Below are 24,423 nucleotides of genomic sequence, written 5' to 3' on the forward strand. Positions count from 1 at the left end.
CGCTCAGCAAGGAAGAAGCCACTGCTCCAAAACCACCATAAAATAGCCAGACAACGGTTTGCAACTGCACATGGGGACAAAGATCGTACTTTTTGGAGAAATGTCCTCTGGTCTGATGAAACAAAAATAGAACTGTTTGGCCATAATGACCATTGTTATGTTTGGAGGAAAAAGGGGGATGCTTGCAAGCCGAAGAACATCGTCCCAACCGTGAAGCATGGGGGAGGCAGCATCATGTTGTGGGGGTGCTTTGCTGCAGGTGGGACTGGTGCACTTCACAAAATAGATGGCATCATGAGGCAGGGAAATTATGTGGATATATTGAAGCATCTCAAGACATCAGTCAGGAAGTTAAAGCTTGGTCACAAATGGGTCTTCCAAATGGACAATGACCACAAGCATACTTCCAAAGTTGTGGCAAAATGGCTTAAGGACAACAAAGTCAAGGTATTGGAGCTGCCATCACAAAGCCCTGAATTCATTCCTATAGAACATTTGTGGGCCGAACTGAAAAAGCGTGTGCGAGCAAGGAGGCCAACAAACAGTTACACAAGTTCTGTCAGGAGGAATGGGCCAAAATTCACCCAACTTATTCTGGGAAGCTTGTGGAAGGCTACCCAAAACGTTTGACCCAAGTTTAAATTGTTTAAGGCAATGCTACCAAATACTAATTGAGTGTATAAAACTTCTGACCCACTGGGAATGTGATGAAAGAAATAAAAGCTGAAATAAATCATTCCCTCTACTATTATTTTGACATTTCACATTCTTAAAATAAAGTGGTGATCCTAGCTGACCGAAGAGAGGGAATCTTTACTAGGATTAAATGTCAGGAATTGGGAAAAACTGTTTTTAAATGTATAGTCACATTTAACACCTAAGATCTTTTTCTGACAGGGTATTTCCTTAATCAATGTCACATTCCTAACGGGAATAGGGTGCCATTTGGGACACAACCAAGAATCCAAAAGCAAACAGCTTGCTATGTCACTGTACACTTTATATGCATATGCAATCTGATACAAAACTTGTTTTAAATATACATTTTACATTTCAGTGATTTACTCAATTTCCAAAGAGCAGTAATTCTTGTACAGGTACACTGCCGGTCAAAAGTTGTACAACAGCTACTCATTCAAGGGGTTCTCTTTATTTTGACTATGTTCTACATTGTAGAATAATAGTGAAAACATCAAAACTATGAAATAACACATGGAATCATCTAGTAACCAAAAAAGTTTTAATCAAATCAAAATATATTTATATATTTTGAAATAGCCACCCTTTGCCTTGACAGCTTTGTACACTCTTGGTATTCTCTCAATTATACCTTCCAGTTTGGGATGAGTCAGACCACAGAGTGAAGGAAAAGCAGCCAACAAGTGCTCAGCATATGTGGGAACTCCTTCAAGACTGTTGGTGAAGCTGTTTGAGAGAATGCCAAGAGTGTGCAAAGTTGTCATCAAGGCAAAGGGTGGCTATCTGAAGAATCTGAAATATTACATTTTGATTTGTTTAACACTTGTTTGGTTACAACATGAATCCAAATTTGTTATTTCATAGTTTTAAAGTCTTCACTATTATTCTCCAATTTGGAAAATTGTAAAACAAAATTTAAAAAATTTGAATAAGTAGGTGTTCTAAAACTTTTGACCAGAAGCGTATATGTGCCTGGTGCACTACTAACAGTAAAATCAGGACTAGCTTAGATCAACTCCGCATTCTTCATCATCTACATTACATTCAAACTGGCTCTCCATATCTGATGGTCACACTATTGCCTACACACTATTCTCTTTTCTCTCTCTCCTTTAGCTTCATCATCCCTTGATCACACCCCTTTTCACTGCATTATGTACACCCTGTAATTCTGCAGGGACTCCATTTGGACTCCATGGATGTAGTAGTAGCTTCCTGGTTTCTTTCCATTTAAAAAATAAATTTAAAATAAAATTTTAAAAACTTTGTGTGTCTTCGTTGACAGTACAACAGTGTTTGAGCGTGCCATGGACGATGAAAAAAAGAATCAAATTGATAAAAAAAACACTTGTAATAAACAAGTATTTCTCTGGAAGTATGATTAAACCACAGTCATAATAAATAGAATCAAGATAAAATAATAAAAGAGAGGACAATCTTTCACTTTCAATCTCCCCGCTTATGGTATAATATTATCTGACAAGTTATACAGTTGAGAGAAGTCCTATTTGGGTTACCAGGGAGATATCGGCTTATATATTGACCAAGATGGAGAACGTGCTGTATGGCGAAGGTGAACAAGGTCTGATTGAGAATCACTACTTCAACTGTACTTTGAGTAAAACCAGAGAGGGAAGGTCGGCTGTGGGGGTCGTCATCTCACAAATGTGTCAAAACTCGGGAAAAGTGCACTACAAGAGGACTTCAAAATAAGCCATCACACACGTGGAAAAAGATACACGCACCCCCTCCCGCAAAACACAACCTAGGCGCCTCCCCATCAGCCCCCCCAATCGCCACCCTCTAGACCGACCAACCTAGTCTACCACCTCAGCAACCCAGCCAGACTCTCCCTTCCTGGGGATGTGTGAGCAACCCGCCGCCCAGGCTCCAGGGCTTCACGCGGGCCTCAGCATGGGGAGGAGGACATGCGGTCGTACTCGGGACACTTGAGGAGCGCTGGGTAGTTGGAGTGGAGGGAGTGGTTCATCTGGAGCGAGGCGTCGCTGGAGATGCTGGAGGGGCTGCGGCCGCGCTGATTCCAGGTGTCCGGGTGCAGAAACTGACCAGAGTAGTCGGAGCAGTTGCTGTGGCGCGGCCCGTATAAGCCCGGGTGGGGTCTGTACATCTCCTCGGCCGTGTAGCGCTTCATGAACAGGTAGACGGACATGACACCGGCCGTCTGGAGATACATGACAGATGCAAGGGAGCAGGATAACATACCGTAAGTATCCTCTTCAACAAACGATAGCACAACTGCAGGGTTGTGCCTTTCTGTGAATGCCTAAATGAGGAACAGTTAATTGCCCAATCGCTGATCTGTATCAACAGACTTAAGAATGTGGGTATCATTGTGTAAAAGATTTGACCTTCATCGACCCTATTCCCTATGTCAGCGTTTCCCAAACTCTCGCCTGTTGGGGTCCCCAGGACCGAGTTTGGGGAAACGCTGCCCTATGTACTCTACATTGACAGCTGTAAGCAAAATGCATAGGCTCTATGGGTAGGTTAGACTATGGGGGTGGTTTTGGGATTACAATGTAATGAAGAAGCAAGGAGGAAGTTACCTCCGTGAGCAGGAAGGAGATGGCAGCGAACGCGAAGGACCAGCCGTACTGGTAGCTGAAGTAGGCCTCGTTGGTCTTGGTCCTGTTCAACATCTCATCATTAATACTGGAGATGTACAACACCAGGCCCACCACCAGAGACAGACCTAGGGAGAGAGGAGGGATGGAGAGAGAGCGAGAAAGAAAGAGGGGGGGGGGGAGATAGGGAGTAAGGAGAGAGAAAATGAGAGAGAGAAATGGGGGCAGAGAGAGCGAAAGCAAGAGAGAAAGCGAGAGAGAGAAAGCGATATGAAGAATACAGATTCTACTGTATTTCTGATGCATAAGCAGGATGTAATAATTCTATGGTGATACATTTGCATACTTGTACAGATATGCAACATTCCCTTAAATATAAATAAATAGTATAGCTGTCACGGTGTGATTACTGATACAGGACCCAAATTTCCTGTTCCGTAGTAACAAGGGCTGCATTCTATGGTAATGCCAAAAATAACTGTGCATGCGATTCACTAATAGATGAAACAAAGACTGTGTCCTGGGGATTTTAAACTAAACCATATTGAGCCAGTTTCCCCGGACACAGATTGAACCCAGTCCTGGACTAACACACATTGTCCATGGCGATTCTCCACTGAAATAGTTTATTAGTCCAGGACTGGGTTCAATCTGCGTCCGGGGAAACTGGCCCTTAGACTCAATAAACAATGCGAAGGATCTCTTGTTCCAACAAAAAATGCATTCACAGAAGTGAAACGAGGTCATTTTACCTGAGAGGATGAAGAAGATTCCGGAGATGAAGGCCAGGATGGTGCGGTGGGGCCGGATGTGTCCGACGTTACTCAGGACAAAACCGATGAACAAGAAGAAGAGACTCACCAGGGGGAAGGGAGTGGCTGAACGGATCATCTCTGGAACAGGGGAAGGAAGTCAAGGATGATACAATTTAGTACGTTTATTTGGTGTTTCGTTTATTCAGTCAACAGTGTCAACTCATCCCAAATCAAATCTATTGTGACGAGTCTTCTTGTGTTCTAGGAAGCGTTTAAATTGAGTCAAATAAATGTGTCCTCTAACCACTGAGATAAAGCACAGCGTGATTTGATTGACTGAGTAAAATAACCCTAAAGTAGTGTATGGCATATGGCAAACACTAGATTTGTTTCCTGGTTAAATTGGTTTTGGAACTTTTTCTCAACTTCCTACAGTTTGATTGCTTCTTTTCTCTCTTGAGGTCTCTGACAAACAAGGAGCAATATAGCTACCACTGTTCCTGGTCTCATTACATTTGCACACATCAAAGGGGTAGTTTCACTGCCTGGGATGTCTCCACAGGCATCTCAATTTAAAAAGATGTTGCTGGCACCCCCACTGTGAGAATGGTTTCTCCCTGGATTTTTCTTTAACCATACCAGCATAACTATGCTATGAAGCAGGAGCGGACCATAGGTCAAAATGCATAGCCTGGGTAAAGAGGTAGGTCTATGCTTCAGCCTGAGTGCCGTATATGCTTTCCAGCGACTAAATGGGTTAAATTACTGGATAGTGCAGGAGATCCCATTGGATCAATCAAATCTTTAACTATTGGGAAAACAATATTGGGATATTGCATCTAGATACAATTGTATGAGAATAGGGCCAATCAGCACAATATTTCTGAAGTATGTGTCTAATACAATTGAGTCCGGTAGTATATTGGTCTGGTCTGTGGGTTTTGCAAATGATTTAAAATTGTGAGAGCGACACAGGTCTTGTTACTGCTTCCTGAGTTTTGTAAATATTAATTTGCCCATCTTCTCCTCACTTTAGGCCCAGAGCCAGCTATCCTCTGACAGTGTGTCTCCATGGTCCTAGTGCCTGTCTGAGCATTTCTCATCCTGTGTGTATCCATCTGTGTTTGGCCTGAGGGGCATGTCTCGCAAAAGAAATTGCGGCCTTGCATGTTTCATATCTCCCCCTGTATTCCTTGTTAGAGTGGAATGAGCCATGCCTCAGGGGCAAGTCAGGAATAGCACAAACATACATCTATATGGGGGGAGATGTGTGGATTCTGTGGATATGTGTCAGTCAGGACCACTGTAGCTCTACTGTACCTTATGTTCATTCAGTCCATCCCAAGCCTGTGTTGTATGGATTTATATTTTCTCTTACACAGAGCATACGGCAGGGGTTGGCAACAGGCGGCCAAAAATTGGCCCTAGTTTAATTTATTTTGCCCCCCCCCCAAAGCTTTTAGTAACAGAAACTTTGACGTTTTTGGAAAATCATAAAACAAATATTAAAAAAAAAAGAGTTAAATGACTAAACTTGTTCAAGTATTTCCACAAAAAAGGCAAACAGACATATGTGATCCTGTCTCAATGTAATGAAGGTATGAAGTTATTGTTATTGTTATTTTCAAATACAATCTGTTTTTGGCCTTAGTTGTGGTCAATTTGCATTTTTACAAATGATTATAATCAACCATCCGCTCAAACAATAAATCGTCCCGTGTCTGAATCCAGTTACCTACCCCTGGCATACGCCATGCTTCAAAGCATACATCATGAGCACCTTCGGTCTCTAGGGGAATGACATATGCATGAGACATACAGCATGTGTATCGCATCATTGTCCACAGAATTGACTATTATTCATGATGATAATTGTGAGTAACGTAGGCAAAGGAAGAACATTCCATTGAAACTCATGCCTTTTGTTTGACGTGATCAGAATGGACCCTGGGGGACTGACGATGAAGCATGTGCTTCCTCTCCTCAGGCATACCCCTCATCTATTACTCAACTCATGTCAAAGTTATTTTTAGACTTTAAGAACAGAAATATCTTGAGCCCTAAAGTGACAGCAGTCTGTCCGGTGGCCTCGGAGTTGGGCCAAGAGCTTTTCCTGACCATGTGATCTTATCAGGAACAACTCTGGTTATGGGATAGTTAATGACTTGCCCGGTCATACATTCAGGAAAAACTCTGGTTATGGGATAGTTAATGACTTGCCCGGTCATACATTCAGGAAAAACTCTGGTTATGGGATAGTTAATGACTTGCCCGGTCATACATTCAGGAAAAACTCTGGTTATGGGATAGTTAATGACTTGCCCGGTCATACATTCAGGAAAAACTCTTCTCTACATTTATGCCCTCCCACAACAGAACGGGTGTGTTTCTGCTAGGGACCAGAGCCCGTATTCCTAAAGCATCTCAGCGTAGGAGTGCTGATCTAGGATCAGATCCGCCTGTCCATGTTATCTTATATATTGTGATCTAAAAAGGTAAAACTGATCCTAAATCAGCACTCCTACTCTAAGACACTTGATATGTCCCCAGAACAGAGGAAAATGAGACAGATGAGCGTATGACAAATCTTCTTCACTTACTCAGCACACTAACTGTAGACTCAGAGGTCAGCTGCACGTTGGTGGGCATCACATACTGAACGGTGAAACAACGGCCCATCTCATCACCTGCAACACAAGCAAAGGACAAGACTGCATTTATGAACCCTTTACTACACCTTTAACATGTGAATACAAAGCCCACACACTAGGGGGCTCATCGCTAGAAAAGGGAGTAAGTAGAGTTAATTGATGGAATGGTGCAGGAATGAAATGGCATGACTGTAGATGAATAGGGGATAGACATAGGAGAGAACTGTTGCATAGAGTTGGGAATAGACATAGAAGAGAACTGTTGCATAGAGTTGGGAATAGACAGAGAACTGTTGCATAGAGTTGGGAATAGACATAGAACTGTTGCATAGAGTTGGGAATAGACATAGAACTGTTGCATAGAGTTGGGAATAGACAGAGAAGAGAATTGTTGCATAGAGTTGGGAATAGACAGAGAAGAGAACTGTTGCATAGAGTTGGGAATAGACATAGAAGAGAACTGTTGCATAGAGTTGGGAATAGACAGAAGAGAACTGTTGCATAGGGTTGGGAATAGACAGAAGAGAACTGTTGCATAGAGTTGGGAATAGACTTGTGTTGTTTTAAAGGGTTTAAACAGACATCGACACCAGGGTTGTTAGATCAGGAAAGAGGAAGATACAAGCGACCAAAGAAAGGCGGTTACTTTTACTTTGTAAGACACATAATTGTATAAATATACACCAAGCTCTTCAATGTTTTGTTTGTTCCAACACCCAGCCATGACATTCTATCACCCTGTCCTGTGGGGAAAGAGTGCTTATTTTAATTTCACCCTACTCACTGGTGATGGTGTGTGCATGTATTTATTTATTTAATTTAATTAGGCAAGTCAGTTATTGACGGCCTACCGTATGCGTGCGCTTGAATCTCTCTCTCTGCAGAGTCTTAACAGTAATTAACCCTCTTCAATAAGATCATCTTTGCTATCAGTCTGGTATAATTTAATTACTGTAACACTAGTGATGAAGAGCCATGGGATCCCTCGCAGTCTTATTAAGCCATCATTACCCCATCCCAAATGGCACCCTATTCCCTATATAGACCACAGTAATGCACTATGTAGGAAAAAAGGGGGTCATTTGGAACGCAGCCCATAGAATGATTCCATAATAAATGGAATCAAATTAGACTGCAACTTTCAGACAGACTATGTGTTCATAAATACTATTCAGCTCTACCCAGAAAATCATCCTCAAAATTAGAGCACCATTTCCCGGCGTTGTACCTGAAAATGAGCGTGGGCACTCAGGAGACTGGTTAGGCCAGGAGGAGGACTTGGTGAACAGGTGAACCATAGTTAGATGGTTTGGTGGAATGAAAGGATGTGTTTGTACTTTTGTACAGTACCCCTACTTGTCCAAATCAGGCCCCCAGTTTCTGGTCTGGAGCGTGAAGTCACAAGCTCTGCTGGTCGTCTACTTCGTAGCAACCTAGCGGTGCCAAAAGCCCTGGTTGGCCCTAGAAAGCCTATGTAAATTCCAATCACCAGAAGGGCCCAAAATATTTTTTGGGGGGGGGAGGGGGACGTTTTGGGCTCTAATTTTTTTTTATTGTGGATCAACTTCAATCCCCACTCTGAATTCATTCAAAGTCCGCTACAAGTTTAAGATATTTAATCAAATACGGAGCCATTCTGACTACTACATCTGTTGTCATACAGGACCATGTACTGACGCAGAACAATTATGGGCCGGCAGGCTACGAGGAGGTGCCATGCAGCAATATGACGCGCTTCAAATTGTCCACAGGAATGAGTGGAAGACGTCAGCACTGTCTACTGTTTTTAATGTCTACGGTCGATAGGTGGCCGATTTCAGTTTGTTCTAACTCAATAACAAATCCCCTTCATGTTTCTTACTTGCTATGAGGTGGTTTCCTCTTCTTATTAAGCATATACTCCTGGACTAAAAAAAGCATGTTCAATCAGTGACCTGTTTGCAAACTACTATAGCACTACTATAGAACTACTAAAGCACCCTAGTCATAACATCTTCATAGTCTCATGGGCATGAGAGAAGCGAGCTTTTATACAGTGGATTGGAGTGGAGGGAGGAATTAGCCAGTCCTCCCCATTTATACCTCCACCAGCCTTCACTGGTATAATGGCAATATAGAAACAAATCCTGTTTATTGTCCTCACAAATATTACTTAGCAAGTGCATGCATTTTAAATACAGTAAATGTTAGGTCACTAGTTTGATTCTCATGCACTGGCTACAGTTGATTGTGTCAGCCTCAGTATCCAGAGTTTACCTGGGGGGAGAGAGAGTACAGTACATCAGAGAGGAAGTGAATACCTGGTTTACTGCTCGGAAACACTTTGAAAGCTGCCGTCGCTAAGAGAGAAAAGGGGTGAAAGTTAGTGCTTCCTGCTTACACTTCCTGCTTCAAGCTCCCAGCATGCCTCGGGGGCGGTGAGGGGGGGGGTAGGGTCAGAAGTGGAGGAGCACCCCTGTGATAGGGCACAAGGTAACCATGCGGGGTGGAGAAAAGCCAGTGTTAGCTCAACCTTGAAAACAAGGCTTGTCACGGTCAGAGGAGAAGGAGAATGTTAGCTTGGCTAGTAGGGTCACTACTGCGTCTTCTAACGCGGGCCAGTTTACGGACCTGCGCAATAGGATAGGTGTTGTATGCTGGAATGACGAGTGGCATGGGCCAGCGCTGACCAACAGTTCAGCAATGGGACACATGGGGTAGTGACAAAGGAAAAAGGGAATCTGTAGAAGAGCATGATTCTCCCCCCCCACCCTCCCCCGTCAGCGTACCAGAGCAAGAGAGCAGCCAGGGTGAGTTGACAGGACAAGTAATGGTAATAACTCAACATGAGTAGACAGGGTAACTCAAGGACAGATTATTGGGATGCAGCCGGGAGGGAGTGGAGAGAGGAGAGGATGAACATTTGACTCTCAAGAGGGGGTCTTGTGGCGGTCTAGTGAATCAGGACTGGAGTGCCAGCCTGTTTCGCCGCCTCGCCAACTTCCTGTCATCGCTTACCAAAAACAGAAACAGACTGGCACCGGGGCCAGCTAGAAGGTACCAGTCATTAGACATAGAAACTGAAGTAAACACCGGTCAGTGTCCCTGAATGGTTAAGGGTTATGATGATCAAATCAAATGTGTCACATACACATGGTTAGCAGATGCTAATCCGAGTATAGTGAAATGCTTGTGCTTCTAGTTCCGACAGGGCAGTAATATCTAACAAGTATTCCAACAATCCCCAACTACCTAATACGTGTGTAAAGGGGTGAATGTGTACATGTAAGTATATGGATGAGCGATGGCCGAGCGGCATAGGCAAGGTGCAATAGATGGTATAAAATACAGTATATACACATGTGATATGAGTATTAAAGTGGCATTATTTAGAGTGGCATAGTATAAAGTGACTAGTGATCCATTTATTAAAGTGGCCATTGATTGGGCCTCAATGTAGGCAGCAAGCCTCTCTGAGTTAGTGATTGCTGTATAACAGTCTGATGACCTTAAGGTAGAAGCTGTTTTTCAGTCTCTCGGTCCCTGCTTTGATGCACCTGTACTGACCTCGCCTTCTGGATGGTAGCGGTGTGAACAGGCAGTGGCTCAGGTGGTTGATGTCCTAGATGATCTTTTTGGCCTCCCTGTGACATTGGGTGCTGTAGGGGGGCAGGTAGTTTGCCCCCGGTGATGCGTTACACAGACTGCACCACCCTCTGGGGAGCCTTGCAGTTGAGGGCAGTGCAGTTGCCGTACCAGGCTATGACACAGCCCGACAGGATGCTCTCGATTGTGCATCTGTAGAAGTTTGTCAGGGTTTTGGGTGACATGGCCACGCAGTCGTGGGTGAATAAGGAGTACAGGAGGGGGCTGAGCACGCACCCTTGTTTTCCCCCAGTGTTGAGGGTCAGCAAAGTGGAGATGTTGTTTCCTACCTTCACCACCTGGGGGCGGCCCGTCAGACAGTCCAGGGCCCAATTGCACAGGGCAGGGTTGAGACCCAGGGCCTCCAGATTGATGATGAGCTTGGAGGGTACTATGGTGTTGAATGCTGAGCTGTAGTCAATGAACAGCATTCTTACATATGTATTCCTTTTGTCCAGATGGGATAGGGAAGTGTGCAGTGTAATGGCAATTGTGTCATTTGTGGACCTGTTGGGGCGGTATGAAAACTGAAGTGGGTCTAGGGTGGCCGGTAAGGTGGAGGTGATATGGTCCTTGAATAGTCTCTCAAAGCACATGATGACAGAAGTGAGTGCTACGGGGCGGTAGTCATTTAATTCAGTTATCTTTGCCTTCTTGGGTACGGGAACAATGGTAGCCACCTTGAAGCATTTGGGAACAACAGACTGCGATAGGGAGCGATTGAATATGTCTGTAAACACACCAGCAAGCGGGTCTGTGCATGCTCTGAGGAAGCGGCTAGGGATGCCGTCTGGTCCAGCAGCCTTGCGAGGGTTAACACGTTTTACTCACGTCAGCCACATAGTGGGGGAGGGGGGTTTGGGGTGCAATCCTTGTTAGCGGGCTGCGACGGTGGCACTTTATTATCCTCAAAGCGGGCAAAGAAGGTGTTTAGTTTGTCTGGAAGCGTGACGTCGGTGTCCGTGATGTGGCTGGTCTTCTTTTTGTAGCCCATGATTGTCTGTAGACCCTGCCACATACGTCTCGTGTCTGGGCCGTTGAATTGTGACTCCACCTTGTCCCTGTACTGGCATGTTGCTTGTTTGATTGCCTTGCAGAGGGAATAACTACACTGTTTATATTTAGTCATATTCCCAGACCCCTTTCCATGGTTAAATGCGGTGGATCGGACTCAGTTTTGCGAGAATGCTGCCATCCATCCACGGTTTCTGGTTAGGGTAGGTTTCTTTATAAATGCACTCACCGAGTCAGCGTATAGGTCGATGTTATTCTGAGGCTGACCGGAACATATTCCAGTCTGCGTGATCAAAAAATCTTGAAGCGTGGCTTCCGATTGGTCGGATCAGCGTTGAACGGTTCTCGTCACTGGTACATTGTGTTTGAGTTTCTGCCTATAAGACGGTAGGAGCAAGATGGTGTCATGGTCGGATTTGCCAAAGGGAGGGCTTTGTATGCATTGCGGAAGTTAGAGTAGCAGTGGTCGAGGGTATTTCCCCCTCGCGTAGCGCAATCAATATGCTGGTAGAATTTAGGTAGCCTTGTTCTCGAATTTACTTTGTTAAAATTCCCAGCTACAATAAATGCAGCCTCAGGATATATGGTTTGCATATAGTCCAGTGAAGTTCCTTAATGGCCATCTTGGTGTCTGCTTGAGGGGGAATGTACACAGCTGTGACGATAACTGACGAGAAATCTCTTGGTAGGTACGCCTAAGGGGCAGCGTCTACCTTGATCCTAGATTCGACAACGTCTAGGGCGGCAGGTAGCTTAGCAGTTAGAGCGTTGGGCCAGTAACTTAAAGATCGCTGGTAAAAATCTGACAATGTGTCCTTCAGTAATTTGCTCCAGGGGCACCGTACTACTAAACTCTTAGAAAAAAGGTGTTATCTAGAACCTTAAAGGGTTATTTGGCTGACCCATAGAATAACATTTTTTTGGTTCCATGTAGAACCCTCTGTAGAAAGGGTACATACAACCCAAAGGGTTCCAAATGGGTTTTTCGGCTGTCCCAATAGGAAACCCTTTTGGGTTGTGTGTCCCAAAAGGGTTCTACCTGGAACCAAAAAGGGTTCTCCACAGGGACAGCCAAAGATATATATATGTATATTTTATTGACCTTGATCTTACACTTGTGCCAGAGGGGCAACATCTACTCACCAAATATGAATCAGACTCTCCACATCTGACTGCAGGGACATATGCATCTCTAAGCTGAACCTAGATCTGTACTTAAGGGGCAAAGTCTACCCCTAACTAGAAACTTACCAGCTGTGAAGCAGACCCGCCAGAGGCCCGAGTGCAGGGACATGCGTAACTCGGTACTCTGGTTGAGGGGCAGGATGACGCCCTCCTCCAGATAGAGCCAGTAGTCAGTACTGACAGCGACGCCCAGCAGGCCCAGGGCACACACAGCGAACACGCTGCTCAGCACCGTCAACACCTTCCTGCCACACAGGGTCATACCACATCCACCACTGCAGGGGGCGCCACCAGCAGAAAGAGAAGCTGCAGGGAGACAGAGAGGATGGAGTTGGTGGAGAGTTAATAGAAAGTGGTCGGTGTCACAGTAGTCAATGATAAGGCCATGATTATGTCCTAATGGTCAATTGTAAGGCAATGGCTAAGACCCCATGGTCAAGCCTGCGTCCCAGTTGTCAATTGCCAGACAAACTTGTAGGTAGTTTAAGCCAGGAGCATTACCTGGGAGGCAGCGCTGCCTGCCAGGCATGTCTCAGTGTGTCACAAATGTCCCAGTAATCCTCCCTGCTCTCCTTTCCATCCTGACAACTAATCGGTGTATCATAGTTCAGTGTACTTTTATATTAGTGTATTACTTTGTCAGTTGTTTTGCTGTATTTTAGAAAATAGCCTGGTGGCCTAATCTCTCAAAATAAAAATAATTATTCAAATAACCATCGTGCTTCATGAACATTGGGCTGATTTTGAAAAAGCTGAACTTTGAACTGCAGTCGTCGGTTTGGCTGTCCTCGCCTAGCCTCAGGCCCCAGGCCCAAACCACACACCACAAATAGTGCTGGGGAAGCCTGTGAATGGCTCCAACACCTTACATTACTCCTCATATTCCTTAATTCAGCCCATCAGATTAACACAGCATGATCCGGTCAAGACCGATCGGATTAACACAACATGATCCGGTCAAGCAAAAGTCCAGCAGTCTTACACTACGGTGGTGTGACTTATGCAACAGCTTATTGATGTTGATGCTCCATCAGTCATAAGCAACACTGATCACTTGGTTGCAGTAGCCGTAGACCACGCTAGCCGGAAGCCTGGTTTCCTGGCATGCATGGGGATGTGTTGAAAAGGCAGCCATTTCACATAATGAGTTGTCTGTTTACTGTCACTGGCTGTTTGAGTGGGAGTGTGTGTGAGAGAAATAGCAATCTAATCAGGCTTTGTTTTTTCTCTCTTTGCACCGACTCGGGTGGCTTCGCCACCCCTCGTATCGCGATGCCGATAACATTTGCGCCACGAGCCCTCGTATCGCGATGCCGATAACATTTGCGCCACGAGCCCTCGTATCGCGATGCCGATAACATTTGCGCCACGAGCCCTCGTATCGCGATATCGGTAACATGGCCTCACGAGCCCTCGTATCGCGATATCGGTAACATGGCCTCACGAGCCCTCGTATCGCGATATCGGTAACATGGCCTCACGAGCCCTCGTATCGCGATATCGGTAACATGGCCTCACGAGCCCTCATATCGCGATGTCGGTAACATTGGCCTCACGAGCCCTCGTATCACGATGTCGGTAACATGGCCTCACGAGCCCTCGTATCGCGATGTCGATAACATGGCCTCACGAGCCCTCGTATCGCGATGTCGGTAACATTGGCCTCACGAGCCCTCGTATCACGATGTCGGTAACATGGCCTCACGAGCCCTCGTATCGCGATGTCGGTAACATTGGCCTCACGAGCCCTCGTATCGCGATGTCGGTAACATGGCCTCACGAGCCCTCGTATCACGATATCGATAACATGGCCTCACGAACCCTCGTATCGCGATGTCGGTAACATGTGGGTACGAATGTATAAGATGAGACTAATGTATCTCATGTAAAGGGCTTTTGCATGTTCATCGTGTAAATATCTCATCTGACCTCGGTGACTGTGGGTGCAACATGTTATCTCTCCCACTACGGTTGACTCACTATGGTAAAACAGCTACGCATGTAATGACACCGGCCTATTCCATCATTACCAATGAACCACTTTAGAATTTGGACAATTAGAAAATCAATTACATTTAATTAGAAGTGGATGACGGCAAAAGGTCCAGAGGCCTTCTCTTCAGACCAAAAGTACATTTGGGCCATGAAGCTCACTCAGAGGTGGAACATTTCCATTGTCAGCTATCGTCAGCTATCAGCAAGGAAAGGAGATGAGGTGATAGGGCCACAACCATTGACTCACCAGTCAATCAAATTGTACTTTTTTAGCACAAAGGTCCAGCATGTGTAAGCAATGAGGGGCATTATCGGGTAGCCAATCAGTCCCCATTCAGTAAAGCTTCGACCCACACGTCCACTTAGACATTAATACCAGCCTTTCAACACCAGTGGCTTCGCTAGCATGTGAAGCGCTAGTTTGCATGTGATGCACAAGGCCATTCATTGACAGGCTACTGTGTTTTATCATAGGGCGGTTAACATTCAATGCTCGCATCCCATTGCGCTCATTCCGCGTTACACCCACAAGGCATCATTACCAGACCTCTAGAAATAGAGATCTATCAAGGCAGTTTGAGCTTCAATGTATGGAAGGCCTACTTCCTGGTGTGGACACAATTACAGCTTTCTAAATAACAGAATTTGAAATGATAGACGACAAAAAGCTACGCCTAAATGACAGAACACTGAATGATAATACAAAATGACAGAACACTAAATCACAATACTGACAGAGCACCAAATGACAGAATACTAAATGATACAAAACATAATGACCGAACAGACGTACAGACGTCATTAGTCCTTGTGCGATCAGTCAGAAATAGTCTGTCTATATTAAAGTGGCTGGGGAAATAGGGGGGGGAGTGTGTGATTCTCTATTTCAACTGGATTTGGACACTTTATTTTTTATTTTTTTACAGATTTGTCTGTGTACATTAATGACTGTTAACTTGTTCTATGAAAAGTGTCCAAAACAGCTACTTCCACAGGAAGTTATTAGCAAAGATATTCTATGTTGTTATATTCATGAACTCTTATACCAGGAGAAAGCAACCAGTGCAGGGTGTTGTTGACCTTTGAGTCATATACAAGTAAAAGACTGAAATATCCAGACAGACTTCTCTTTTCTGCAGTGAAAATACCAGGCAGTTAGAAGTGGGAATGCAGTTTCATAGTATATCTAGTTGACGTCTAAGTGTCATGGGGAAATTGTTGCCGTTAGGGTAGAACAATATCCTCTACCTCAACATGAAAATGAGAAGGAAAAAAACTAAAATATGAAATATTAATCATCTCTTTGACAACTTATTTCCAATTCCCTCAGATGTCATTATCCTAGTGGTAGCAACCTTTTGAGGAGCCATTTGCTCTGCTCTCTGCCTAAGGCAGTCTGTTTCTCCTACCCAAAGGATAGCAAGATTAAATGCTTAACATCAGTAGTTAGTGATTTTTTGATTTTGGAATCATCTGTTGCCTAGATTTGTATGGATCCACTTATAAGGGCTGTTCTTAGGCACGACGCAACGTCATTAGAGCAGTCAAAAGACATGTTGTGTCATACACATGGTATACAATCTTATATACCACAGCTTTCAGCCAATCAGCATTCAGGGCTCGAACCACCCAGTTTATAATTTCAAATATATAATAGTTGGAGTGTCATTGTGTCCAATCCTCGCCACTTGAAGCACAGTCTTGGCAAAGGCTTAATGCCAATGGTACAGTGCGGAGTACAGGGAGCTATGATGATGTCCAACTTGACAGTTTAATGTGTGAGTCATTGGTTTCCAAGAAACTTAAATCGACAAATGCACACAACACACACATGATTGCATCTGCACATAACACACACATGATTGCATCTGCACACACACTTTTCGGATTAGATCAAAGGATACCCACAGCCAATAACCATTGAAATTCTCCATCATGTCCATTCACACACACACACAAAGAGATCAACAGGCCCCATTCAATCTACTATGAATACTAATTCAGTCCACACATTGTTTCAGCCCGTATGGGATTATGAACGGAGATTATGCCGAGAAAAACTGTCTATTGACCAATGTGTCTCATTAGATGTTCAAAGCTTCCAGGGCCTAAGCAGGGAGATCCAAAAAGCCCCTTAGTCCCCCTTTGCATTTTTTACAAACTACCTTTGAAGAAGGTGGACACATCCATTCCGTGACTGGAATCCAATACGTGGATGAACACCCAACAGCGACAATCTAGTGAACCATACTTCCTGTTTAGTGTCTAGCATTTTCTATTACTATAGAAACCTAACAGTCTTATTTGATAGCACCTGAAGCCATTTTGACCATGAACCTACTCTGGGTTCTGTTCATAAAGGCAAGCGATAGAAAACTAAAAGGATTGTTTCTTATTAGACACGTCCCAGTTCCGTTTCATTTTTCTCCAGTTGGTGCTTTGTGAACATGATCCAGGTCTGTTCTGTGGTGTGTTCTGTGGTGTGTTTCCCACCACTCACCACTTGAGGGCGGAGTTCATTTTAACAGCGACAAAGCCAATTTATGCTTGATCCGAAAACGTGGCCGGAGGCTTCGTATGGAGGGTGTGACGCAATTGCGTAGCCTCCGGAGGAATGCAGAGGCCAAATCAAGCGCCGTACTGCGTCGCCGTGCACCTCTCAAACTTTGTAACAATGCAGACGGCTCCGTACAGCTCCACATTGACATGATTGGTTGACGGCGAAAGGCAAAAAGTAGAAATGCTCTGACTTCTGCGGAGGCCGCATGGCAGTAAATGCTGTACGGCAACAGCAGATGTCAGACTGACCACGCAGCGCCTTTTAGGCAGATGTGCACATGTATCCAACTGTCTCCAGTGGAATGGAACCCACTGCATCACCACTAAACTAGGTCAGTCAGTACTCTCTCTGTCCATTCAATTAGCATGCACCCAGCCTCATCAGCCTCCATTTAACCCAAAAAACAACTACCATTTTTCAACACAACCGCCGGAAAGTCAATGATGGGGACACACACACACACACACACACAACCTGCAATGAAACAGAACTCTGTTCCCAGAACTCTCACAGCCTCATGGAAAAAGGGGTTCATGGTGGTCACTGGTCAGGATCGCATATGGAATGTATATGTTTAGTCTTTGGATATGTTTAGGCTAAGGCGTTATCCATTGGTTGCTTGGAGGCACCGTCCGTCCTTGTCATGATCGAGTGTCATTTGGGATTGGTAGAGAATTCTCTCAATTTAGACGTCATCGACACTCTGTTTGTGGATGTTGCTCATAGGCTATACCTGCTCATTTTAATACCAAGCATTCTGAACATAGTAGCTCATGCAAATTCAACAGTATGAAACAGCCGGTTGGGCTTCTATTACCCAACCGACTTGGTCCCTACCACCGAACGTGATGGTCACGCTAGGACCTGGTTATAATCCAACACAGTAACTGCTGGAGTTTCTCAAACATTTGTCCGTAGCAGAGCAGAAATGCATGTTAACTAAAATGTTGCTTTTTTTGTGTGTGTTTTTTTTAAACATTATTTCTCTCTCAAGGATTCGTCTGTGCACTCCTTTCGGGAAAGCCACTGACCCAGTTTCCATGACGGCCAGATGTCGCTACGCACCGTCTCCAGAGTAACGTGGCCTGTGTGTTCCACTGATGCGAGTGGGCGGTCAGTGGGGTGGACAGCATCAGAGGACTATAGGGCCCTGGGGTCAGTGGCTCGACATGGGGGACACGACATGGGGCCATGGCGGAATCTAGCAGCTAGCTAGCCACAATCATCACCCTCCATAGCCCCTGTATATAGCACTAGCATACAGTAGCATAGGCACTACAGGGCTGTGCTAACTCAGCCATACTCATATGTCAGTCTTCTTGACCAACAAAACACTCAGACTCCCAGTACTCTTTCCCATGTCATATAGGTCATGTTACTTCACCTCTGTGCTCCCAAAACAACATTCCACTGGCCCTCCATCTAAATATTTCAATTTCCACAAAAAAAAAAAAAAGGTTCATTTTTTAACACAAACTCAACCCAACAGTTAATCCTCTGGAGACTCTGCAGAGGGCATCTTACCAGCCTAGAGTCTTTAGGGTTCAGAGGCAACAACGGACTGACTCTGACTGAGTGCCTGGGGACAGTTAATGTCAGAACATGTTAATATGCTTGAGCAGTGCTTGCCTCACTCCAAGCCTTTTTATGCTGCTCCAAAGGCATCTCCCTGACAGATCTCAGCCAGTGTTTCTTGTCTCTGCTCGCCTCTTCGGTCACACTTCATTCGTATGGTCCCGATTTTCCATCTGTAAATGCTCTACAGATGGTCATCCTATCTGTTGATAAGCAACTGCTTTCTAAGGTTACAGTAAGGGTGGGGTTTAAGTTTAGAATAAGGGTTAGGGTTAAGGTTCAGGTTAGAGATAGTAGATAGTTAGTTGAAATGTTACTGATAATCTGTAGAGCATCTACAGATGGACTATCTAAATAAAGTGTTACCGCCTCTTCAAACATGGCCAGATTGTCAACAGCCTGTCAATCAACTCCAAATCCCAAAAATAAAATAAGAGGAACTGTGGTCGTCATTTTCTCAAATCAAATTCTTTCAGATGACACTCCACTGTTGATTATGTCAGAAATCTATAATTGGATCTGATCAAATGTATTTTCACTTAAAAAATGAAGACACAAGTGAGTCTCTTTATACCTCAGCTGTATGCTACGAGGAACTCTCCCACAGTTCCTCATAGAGGCAAACGTCATGGCAATGCATTGCGTTTGAGAGGAAAATGGCACAACACAGCCAGTCACCCAGAGAAATGGCACATTCTTCCGGCTTTGTCATGAGACCAAGTACTGCTCTCTCTTTAAAGTACTTAGCTTGGCCATGTCTCTTTTGTGTGCGGCACAATACTAAGGTTCCCACATTAAGGAAGACCGAATAGGCTCATGGGCCAGTCGGAAGAAACAGCGCTTACATGTAAGAGTCACGAGTCAGTGTGTTGTTATGACAGTGCCATAGGGGGGGGGACGGACGGACGGACAGACAGACAGGGGCATAGGCAGGCTGGCTGAGAGTGTAATAGTGTAAAGCAGACAGACAGGAGGACAGGCTGTACAAGGAGAGGCAGGCTCTGTGATATGGGACCTCCACCAGAAAGAGAGAAAGAGAGAGAGAGAAAGAGAGAGAGTGGTATTAGCTCCCTGTCAAGCAGATGCTGACGCAGTGTCAGTGTACATCGGCTGTGAACTAGCCTGTGGTAGCAGCCAGGACATTGGTCCGTGTTCATGACTGCCAGTCTCCAAGGCTACAGACTACAGGCATGTATAGGCTTGACAGATAACAACTAATTTCTCTCTTACTTCATTATGACTTGTCAACTGCAATTTTAAAAGTCGGTTTTTATTGTATTCAGTTGTATCCAAAACGACACAGTTAGTTAGTCTTTGATTATGACAACTATCATGGAATGACCTGGGGATGCGAAGGGAAAGTCCGGCATACAAGAACGCCTTTTTCACAAGTGTTACAGGATTGTAAATAATAACCAACTGCAATTAAAAGCACAAGAAAAAGATCACCCAATATCTCAGTCTGATCCTTGTTTTTGTTGATTATCTACATGAACGACACGCAGCCCAATCTAACCTATCGGACGTTCGGCGGACAATACCGATTGGGACTGTTCCATGATCACGTGCCCATAACACTAAAGCACACATACCATTACCATGTGCTGTCCAACTCACCCCTATGTGCTCTGGAAAGTGTTGGGTTAATGTGAACCCTGTCTAGCCTCCCTAACCTAGGTAACTCTACACGACTGAGACCACTAGTCATGTGTTTACAAAGTACTCCGAGGGCCGAGGCTGCCTGCAACTCATTAGTCATATGTGACTCTAGACTCTATTCCACGGCGACTCTAGACTCTATTCCACGGCGACTCTAGACTCTATTCCACGGCGACTCTAGACTCTATTCCACGGCGACTCTAGACTCTATTCCACGGCGACTCTAGACTCTATTCCACGGTGACTCTAGACTCTATTCCACGGTGACTCTTTAGAAGAGGAAATATTTAATATCGCCTGCTGACAAATTCTTAGATTGTAAATATGATTAGGCCCAATGTGAGTAACATGCGTATGGATTTCATGTAACGCCCCTTATGACAGATATACACGGTGACTAATTAGTCTAGGCATGCATTAGTAGAACATCTGCACATTTCATTTAGCATGAGCACTCAATTCAGTTGCATGTGCCTATAGGGACTAACATATTACTCGTAATGTAAATTATATTCTAAAGTGCTATCCACCCAGCACACTCATTTAAGTGCCTCCACAGTTAAGATGAAACATTTTAGTCATTGCCAGTCCCCCCCCCAAAAAAATATTATTAAATATGTATTAGCTATGAGGTGCTGAACTTCGGAAGATTGTCAGACAAGTCGAGCAGAGAACTCAACAGCTACTTTAGCAGGTTGGCAGGAGGAAGGTAGGCAGGGTTTGATGGCTGCATGCGTCACATACACTGTAGGTCTATAGAAACGCTTTGGTTAAAAGTTTCCGCTAACTATTACTTCTGGGCTTTTTTATGGGAAATTGGCCGTTCAGTCCTTCTCATGGCCCAGCTGTTACCAATATTGGTCCGGGACACTGACTGGCTTTCAGCCAAGTTTGTCTACAACCTTTTCTAGTGCAGAGTGCTTGGGATATTTGCATTGCATTTCACATTTGATCATGTTACAAAATAGACTTTACACATTTATAATGGACGACTTAATAATGTAATCTAAAGGCGCAAAGGCTGAATCGTAAACGGACACACAAAGGAGTATCTAAACCACATATGTCAGAGTCAAGGCCCGCGGGCCACATCCGGCCCGCGAGAAGGTTTTTTACGGCCCCTGGGATGATCTTGATTTATTATTAGAACCGGCCCGCAGACCGCAGCAAGCCGGCAGCCCGCAGATCTTTTACACGCACCAATACTACATTTCCCACAATGCAACGGTGCAAAATCGATATTGACGCCACTTTCCGAGCAGTAGGCTGCTTCATTTCAATATTTATTGGCACAGCAGTCGTTCAGCATCACAGTAAAATTAACTTTCAGATACCCATCAAAAATGGCAAAACGGAAGGTGGACACTGAGAACCGGGGTTTCAAACAAGGTGGGAGTCGGAGTATATGTTCACGGAGGTAGCTGGAAAACCTGTGTGTCTTCTGTGTGGAGAAAGTGTGGCGGTACTGAAAGAGTATAATCTGAGACGACATTATGAAACGAAACACGCGGACAAAAACAAGAATATGGACATGGAACAAAGGCTACAAAAGGCAGAGGAATTAAAACGAGGCCTCAAATCTCGACAGGCTCTGTTCAAAAAAGCCAAATCACAAGGCCAGGCTGCTGTCAAGGCCAGTTTTATTTTGGCAGAAGAGATCGCTAAATCAGCCCGGCCATTTACGGAGGGGATTTCATCAAAAACTGCATGATTAAAGTTTGTGACGAAGTTTGCCCAGAAAAAGGCAACTCTTTTTAAATGTGAGTCTGAGCAGAAACACCATTGCCGAGAGAGTAGACCAGTTGTCCATCAATCTAAAAGAGCAGCTTGTGAAAAAGGGAAAAGATTTCATTGCATATTCCTTGGCTGTGGATGAGAGCACCGACATTTCTGACATTGCCCAGTTGTCAATTTTCAAATTTGTCTTTTGTGTCTGTTGAAAATTAAAGATTACTGACAGAGCCATAAGAAAATATTGCTTTATTTATCTGATCATATTGGAATATATTTGTTAGGTTTTCAGTAGGTTCAATTAGGTTCACTAGACTATATGCGTCATTTAAAAATTTTTCAATGAACATTCGAACAGTCCGGCCCTCGGCTTGTAGCTAAATTTTTTATTTGGCCCTCCGTCCATTTGACTTTGACACCCCTGATCTAAACCATTACATTGTCCAAGAGCCACATTTATCGTAAGATGAAGTGGTCTCTGTACTGTATTGGCCCTTGAATACCTCGAATCGCTGTCCTTGGTCCTGAACTGGAAAAACGTGCATGTATCCTAATACAATTCAGTAAGGTAAATTTAGAAAGTTTTCGATCGTTTCAGGTTTGATCATAGCGATAGTGAAATATGCTATCAAACGTATTACAGCATCACAGACAACTCAAACCACCAAACAAAATCGATATTGACGCCACTTTCCACCAACGTCTGCCTGGTCTCGCTCTTCAGCAATGCACTAAACCTAAATTAAATGACCAAGTGGGATGCGTTCAATATCGCATCGCTTTTGAAAGCAAGGGCTTGCAATTATCTGTAGTAGCCCGCCAACAACGTCAATTCCAGACATATCTTTTAAAAACCAAACCAATGCTTACACATATTAGTTCATGTTGAAAAGATCGTGCCCACACTGTCGTAAAAACTACCTGTTCGTATTCACATCGACATGGTAAAAAAAGTTGTTTATGGAAGTGTGAAAATGAAGGTTTTCCCTCCACATAATATAGCCATCTCCTTCCGATTAAACTCAATAGCTGACTAAATTGATTTGGATATTTATACAATGGATAATACAGTGTGAATTGTATCATTATTCGACATTTACAGTTAAATGTGTTTTTTCCTTCTTCTAGAGCCTACATCACATAAGCTTAAACTTCTAAAAGAGAGATTTTTTTACAAAGCAGTGAGTGAAGAAAACAATATAGTCTATCACGTGGAGACGAACAAACTAAAGAGCACTGTTTGAACACATTTTGGATTGCCTACTGAGACACTTCAAAGTCGAGGAAATAATTCAAATAAACATTGTTTACCTTCACAAAGAAGTCTCGCCGAGGAAAGCGCTCGTATCCTTACAATACTGTTCCTCCCGCGTTGCTCTCCACTTGTCTACTGTTGACTCGCGGAGATGCAGTGGATGTGCGGCAGGACAATACTAGTGCGCACTCCACTTCAGCCTGGCGCCAGCAGTTGGGCAGCGGCAGCCGTTGGGGATATGGATGTGGCCTATGAAGCTTCACTGATTAAACAAAAAAAAAAGAGTTCGCTTTTGCGAAATGCAACCCACAAATAACGTCTCTCCTTTGGATAAAACAACGGTCCCGAGATTGGCATCCATAGACTTCTCTTCCTTAACGTCAAGTCATTCGGGATTCGAGTGAGTTGAATGCGACACAGCTGTTCAATCAAGCACCAAACCCACCACGAAGCTTCCATCATGTGACATTCAAGACACACATGCCTGTGGCTGACTTCAACGTCATAACCCATTGAATTTAAATCATTTTGGTTTTTGGGCGGGTAGCCAACGACCCCCAAAGTTTTAATTATTTATTTTAATTGTGTATCATTATTGAACATTTTGGCTGATTATGATAGGGTATTTATGTGTGCATAAAATGTACAAAGCAATCCAACTAAATTTAGCAATGACCCCCTCAAAGAAGAGACATATGGCCATTTATCCAATTATTTACGAGCATATGGCCTATCAGTGTAGTATGCATAATTAAAAGCTGTCTGGATAACGTTGATTGTCCACATCTACATCCCTGATTACATCTTAGCTATTATATCGCCCCCGTGCATTTCCCTCTCCACCCAAGGGAGAACTACTTTTCCTGGCACAATTTCTTAGGCCTCTATGTATGTTTGTTCTGGCATCGGTGAAGCTGCGACCTGTTATTCCGGCCGGTTTATCCATGTTCTTTCGAGCTTTCGCCGTCAAAAGCGTAGCTTTGGCAACATTTCAGCGCCATGGACAGCGACAGAATTTGCCCCACAGGCTGCTATAAAATGTCGCTGATAAAAAATGTGTCCTAATGGATTATGAAGACCTCTATTAACGTTTTTGAAGTAACAAATTGCCGTGTGAGCAACAACCATATAAATA

General features: G+C 44.2%; 1 protein-coding gene across 1 annotated transcript; it reads right to left on the bottom strand.

The window, feature by feature from the left end:
• Positions 1–864: 864 nt before the first annotated feature.
• Positions 865–23,650, bottom strand: LOC135522479 (voltage-dependent calcium channel gamma-5 subunit-like). The gene is made up of 6 exons (XM_064948777.1): positions 23,345–23,650; positions 12,580–12,819; positions 6,640–6,726; positions 4,037–4,177; positions 3,267–3,412; positions 865–2,881 (listed from the first exon to the last, which is right to left on the bottom strand). Exons 2-6 carry the CDS (start codon positions 12,773–12,775, stop codon positions 2,609–2,611), a joined length of 843 nt encoding a protein of 280 aa, XP_064804849.1. The 5' UTR covers positions 12,776–12,819; positions 23,345–23,650; the 3' UTR covers positions 865–2,608.
• Positions 23,651–24,423: the final 773 nt, after the last annotated feature.

This window comes from Oncorhynchus masou, chromosome 4 (genome assembly GCF_036934945.1).
Source record: "Oncorhynchus masou masou isolate Uvic2021 chromosome 4, UVic_Omas_1.1, whole genome shotgun sequence".
Classification (NCBI taxonomy): Eukaryota; Metazoa; Chordata; class Actinopteri; order Salmoniformes; family Salmonidae; genus Oncorhynchus; species Oncorhynchus masou.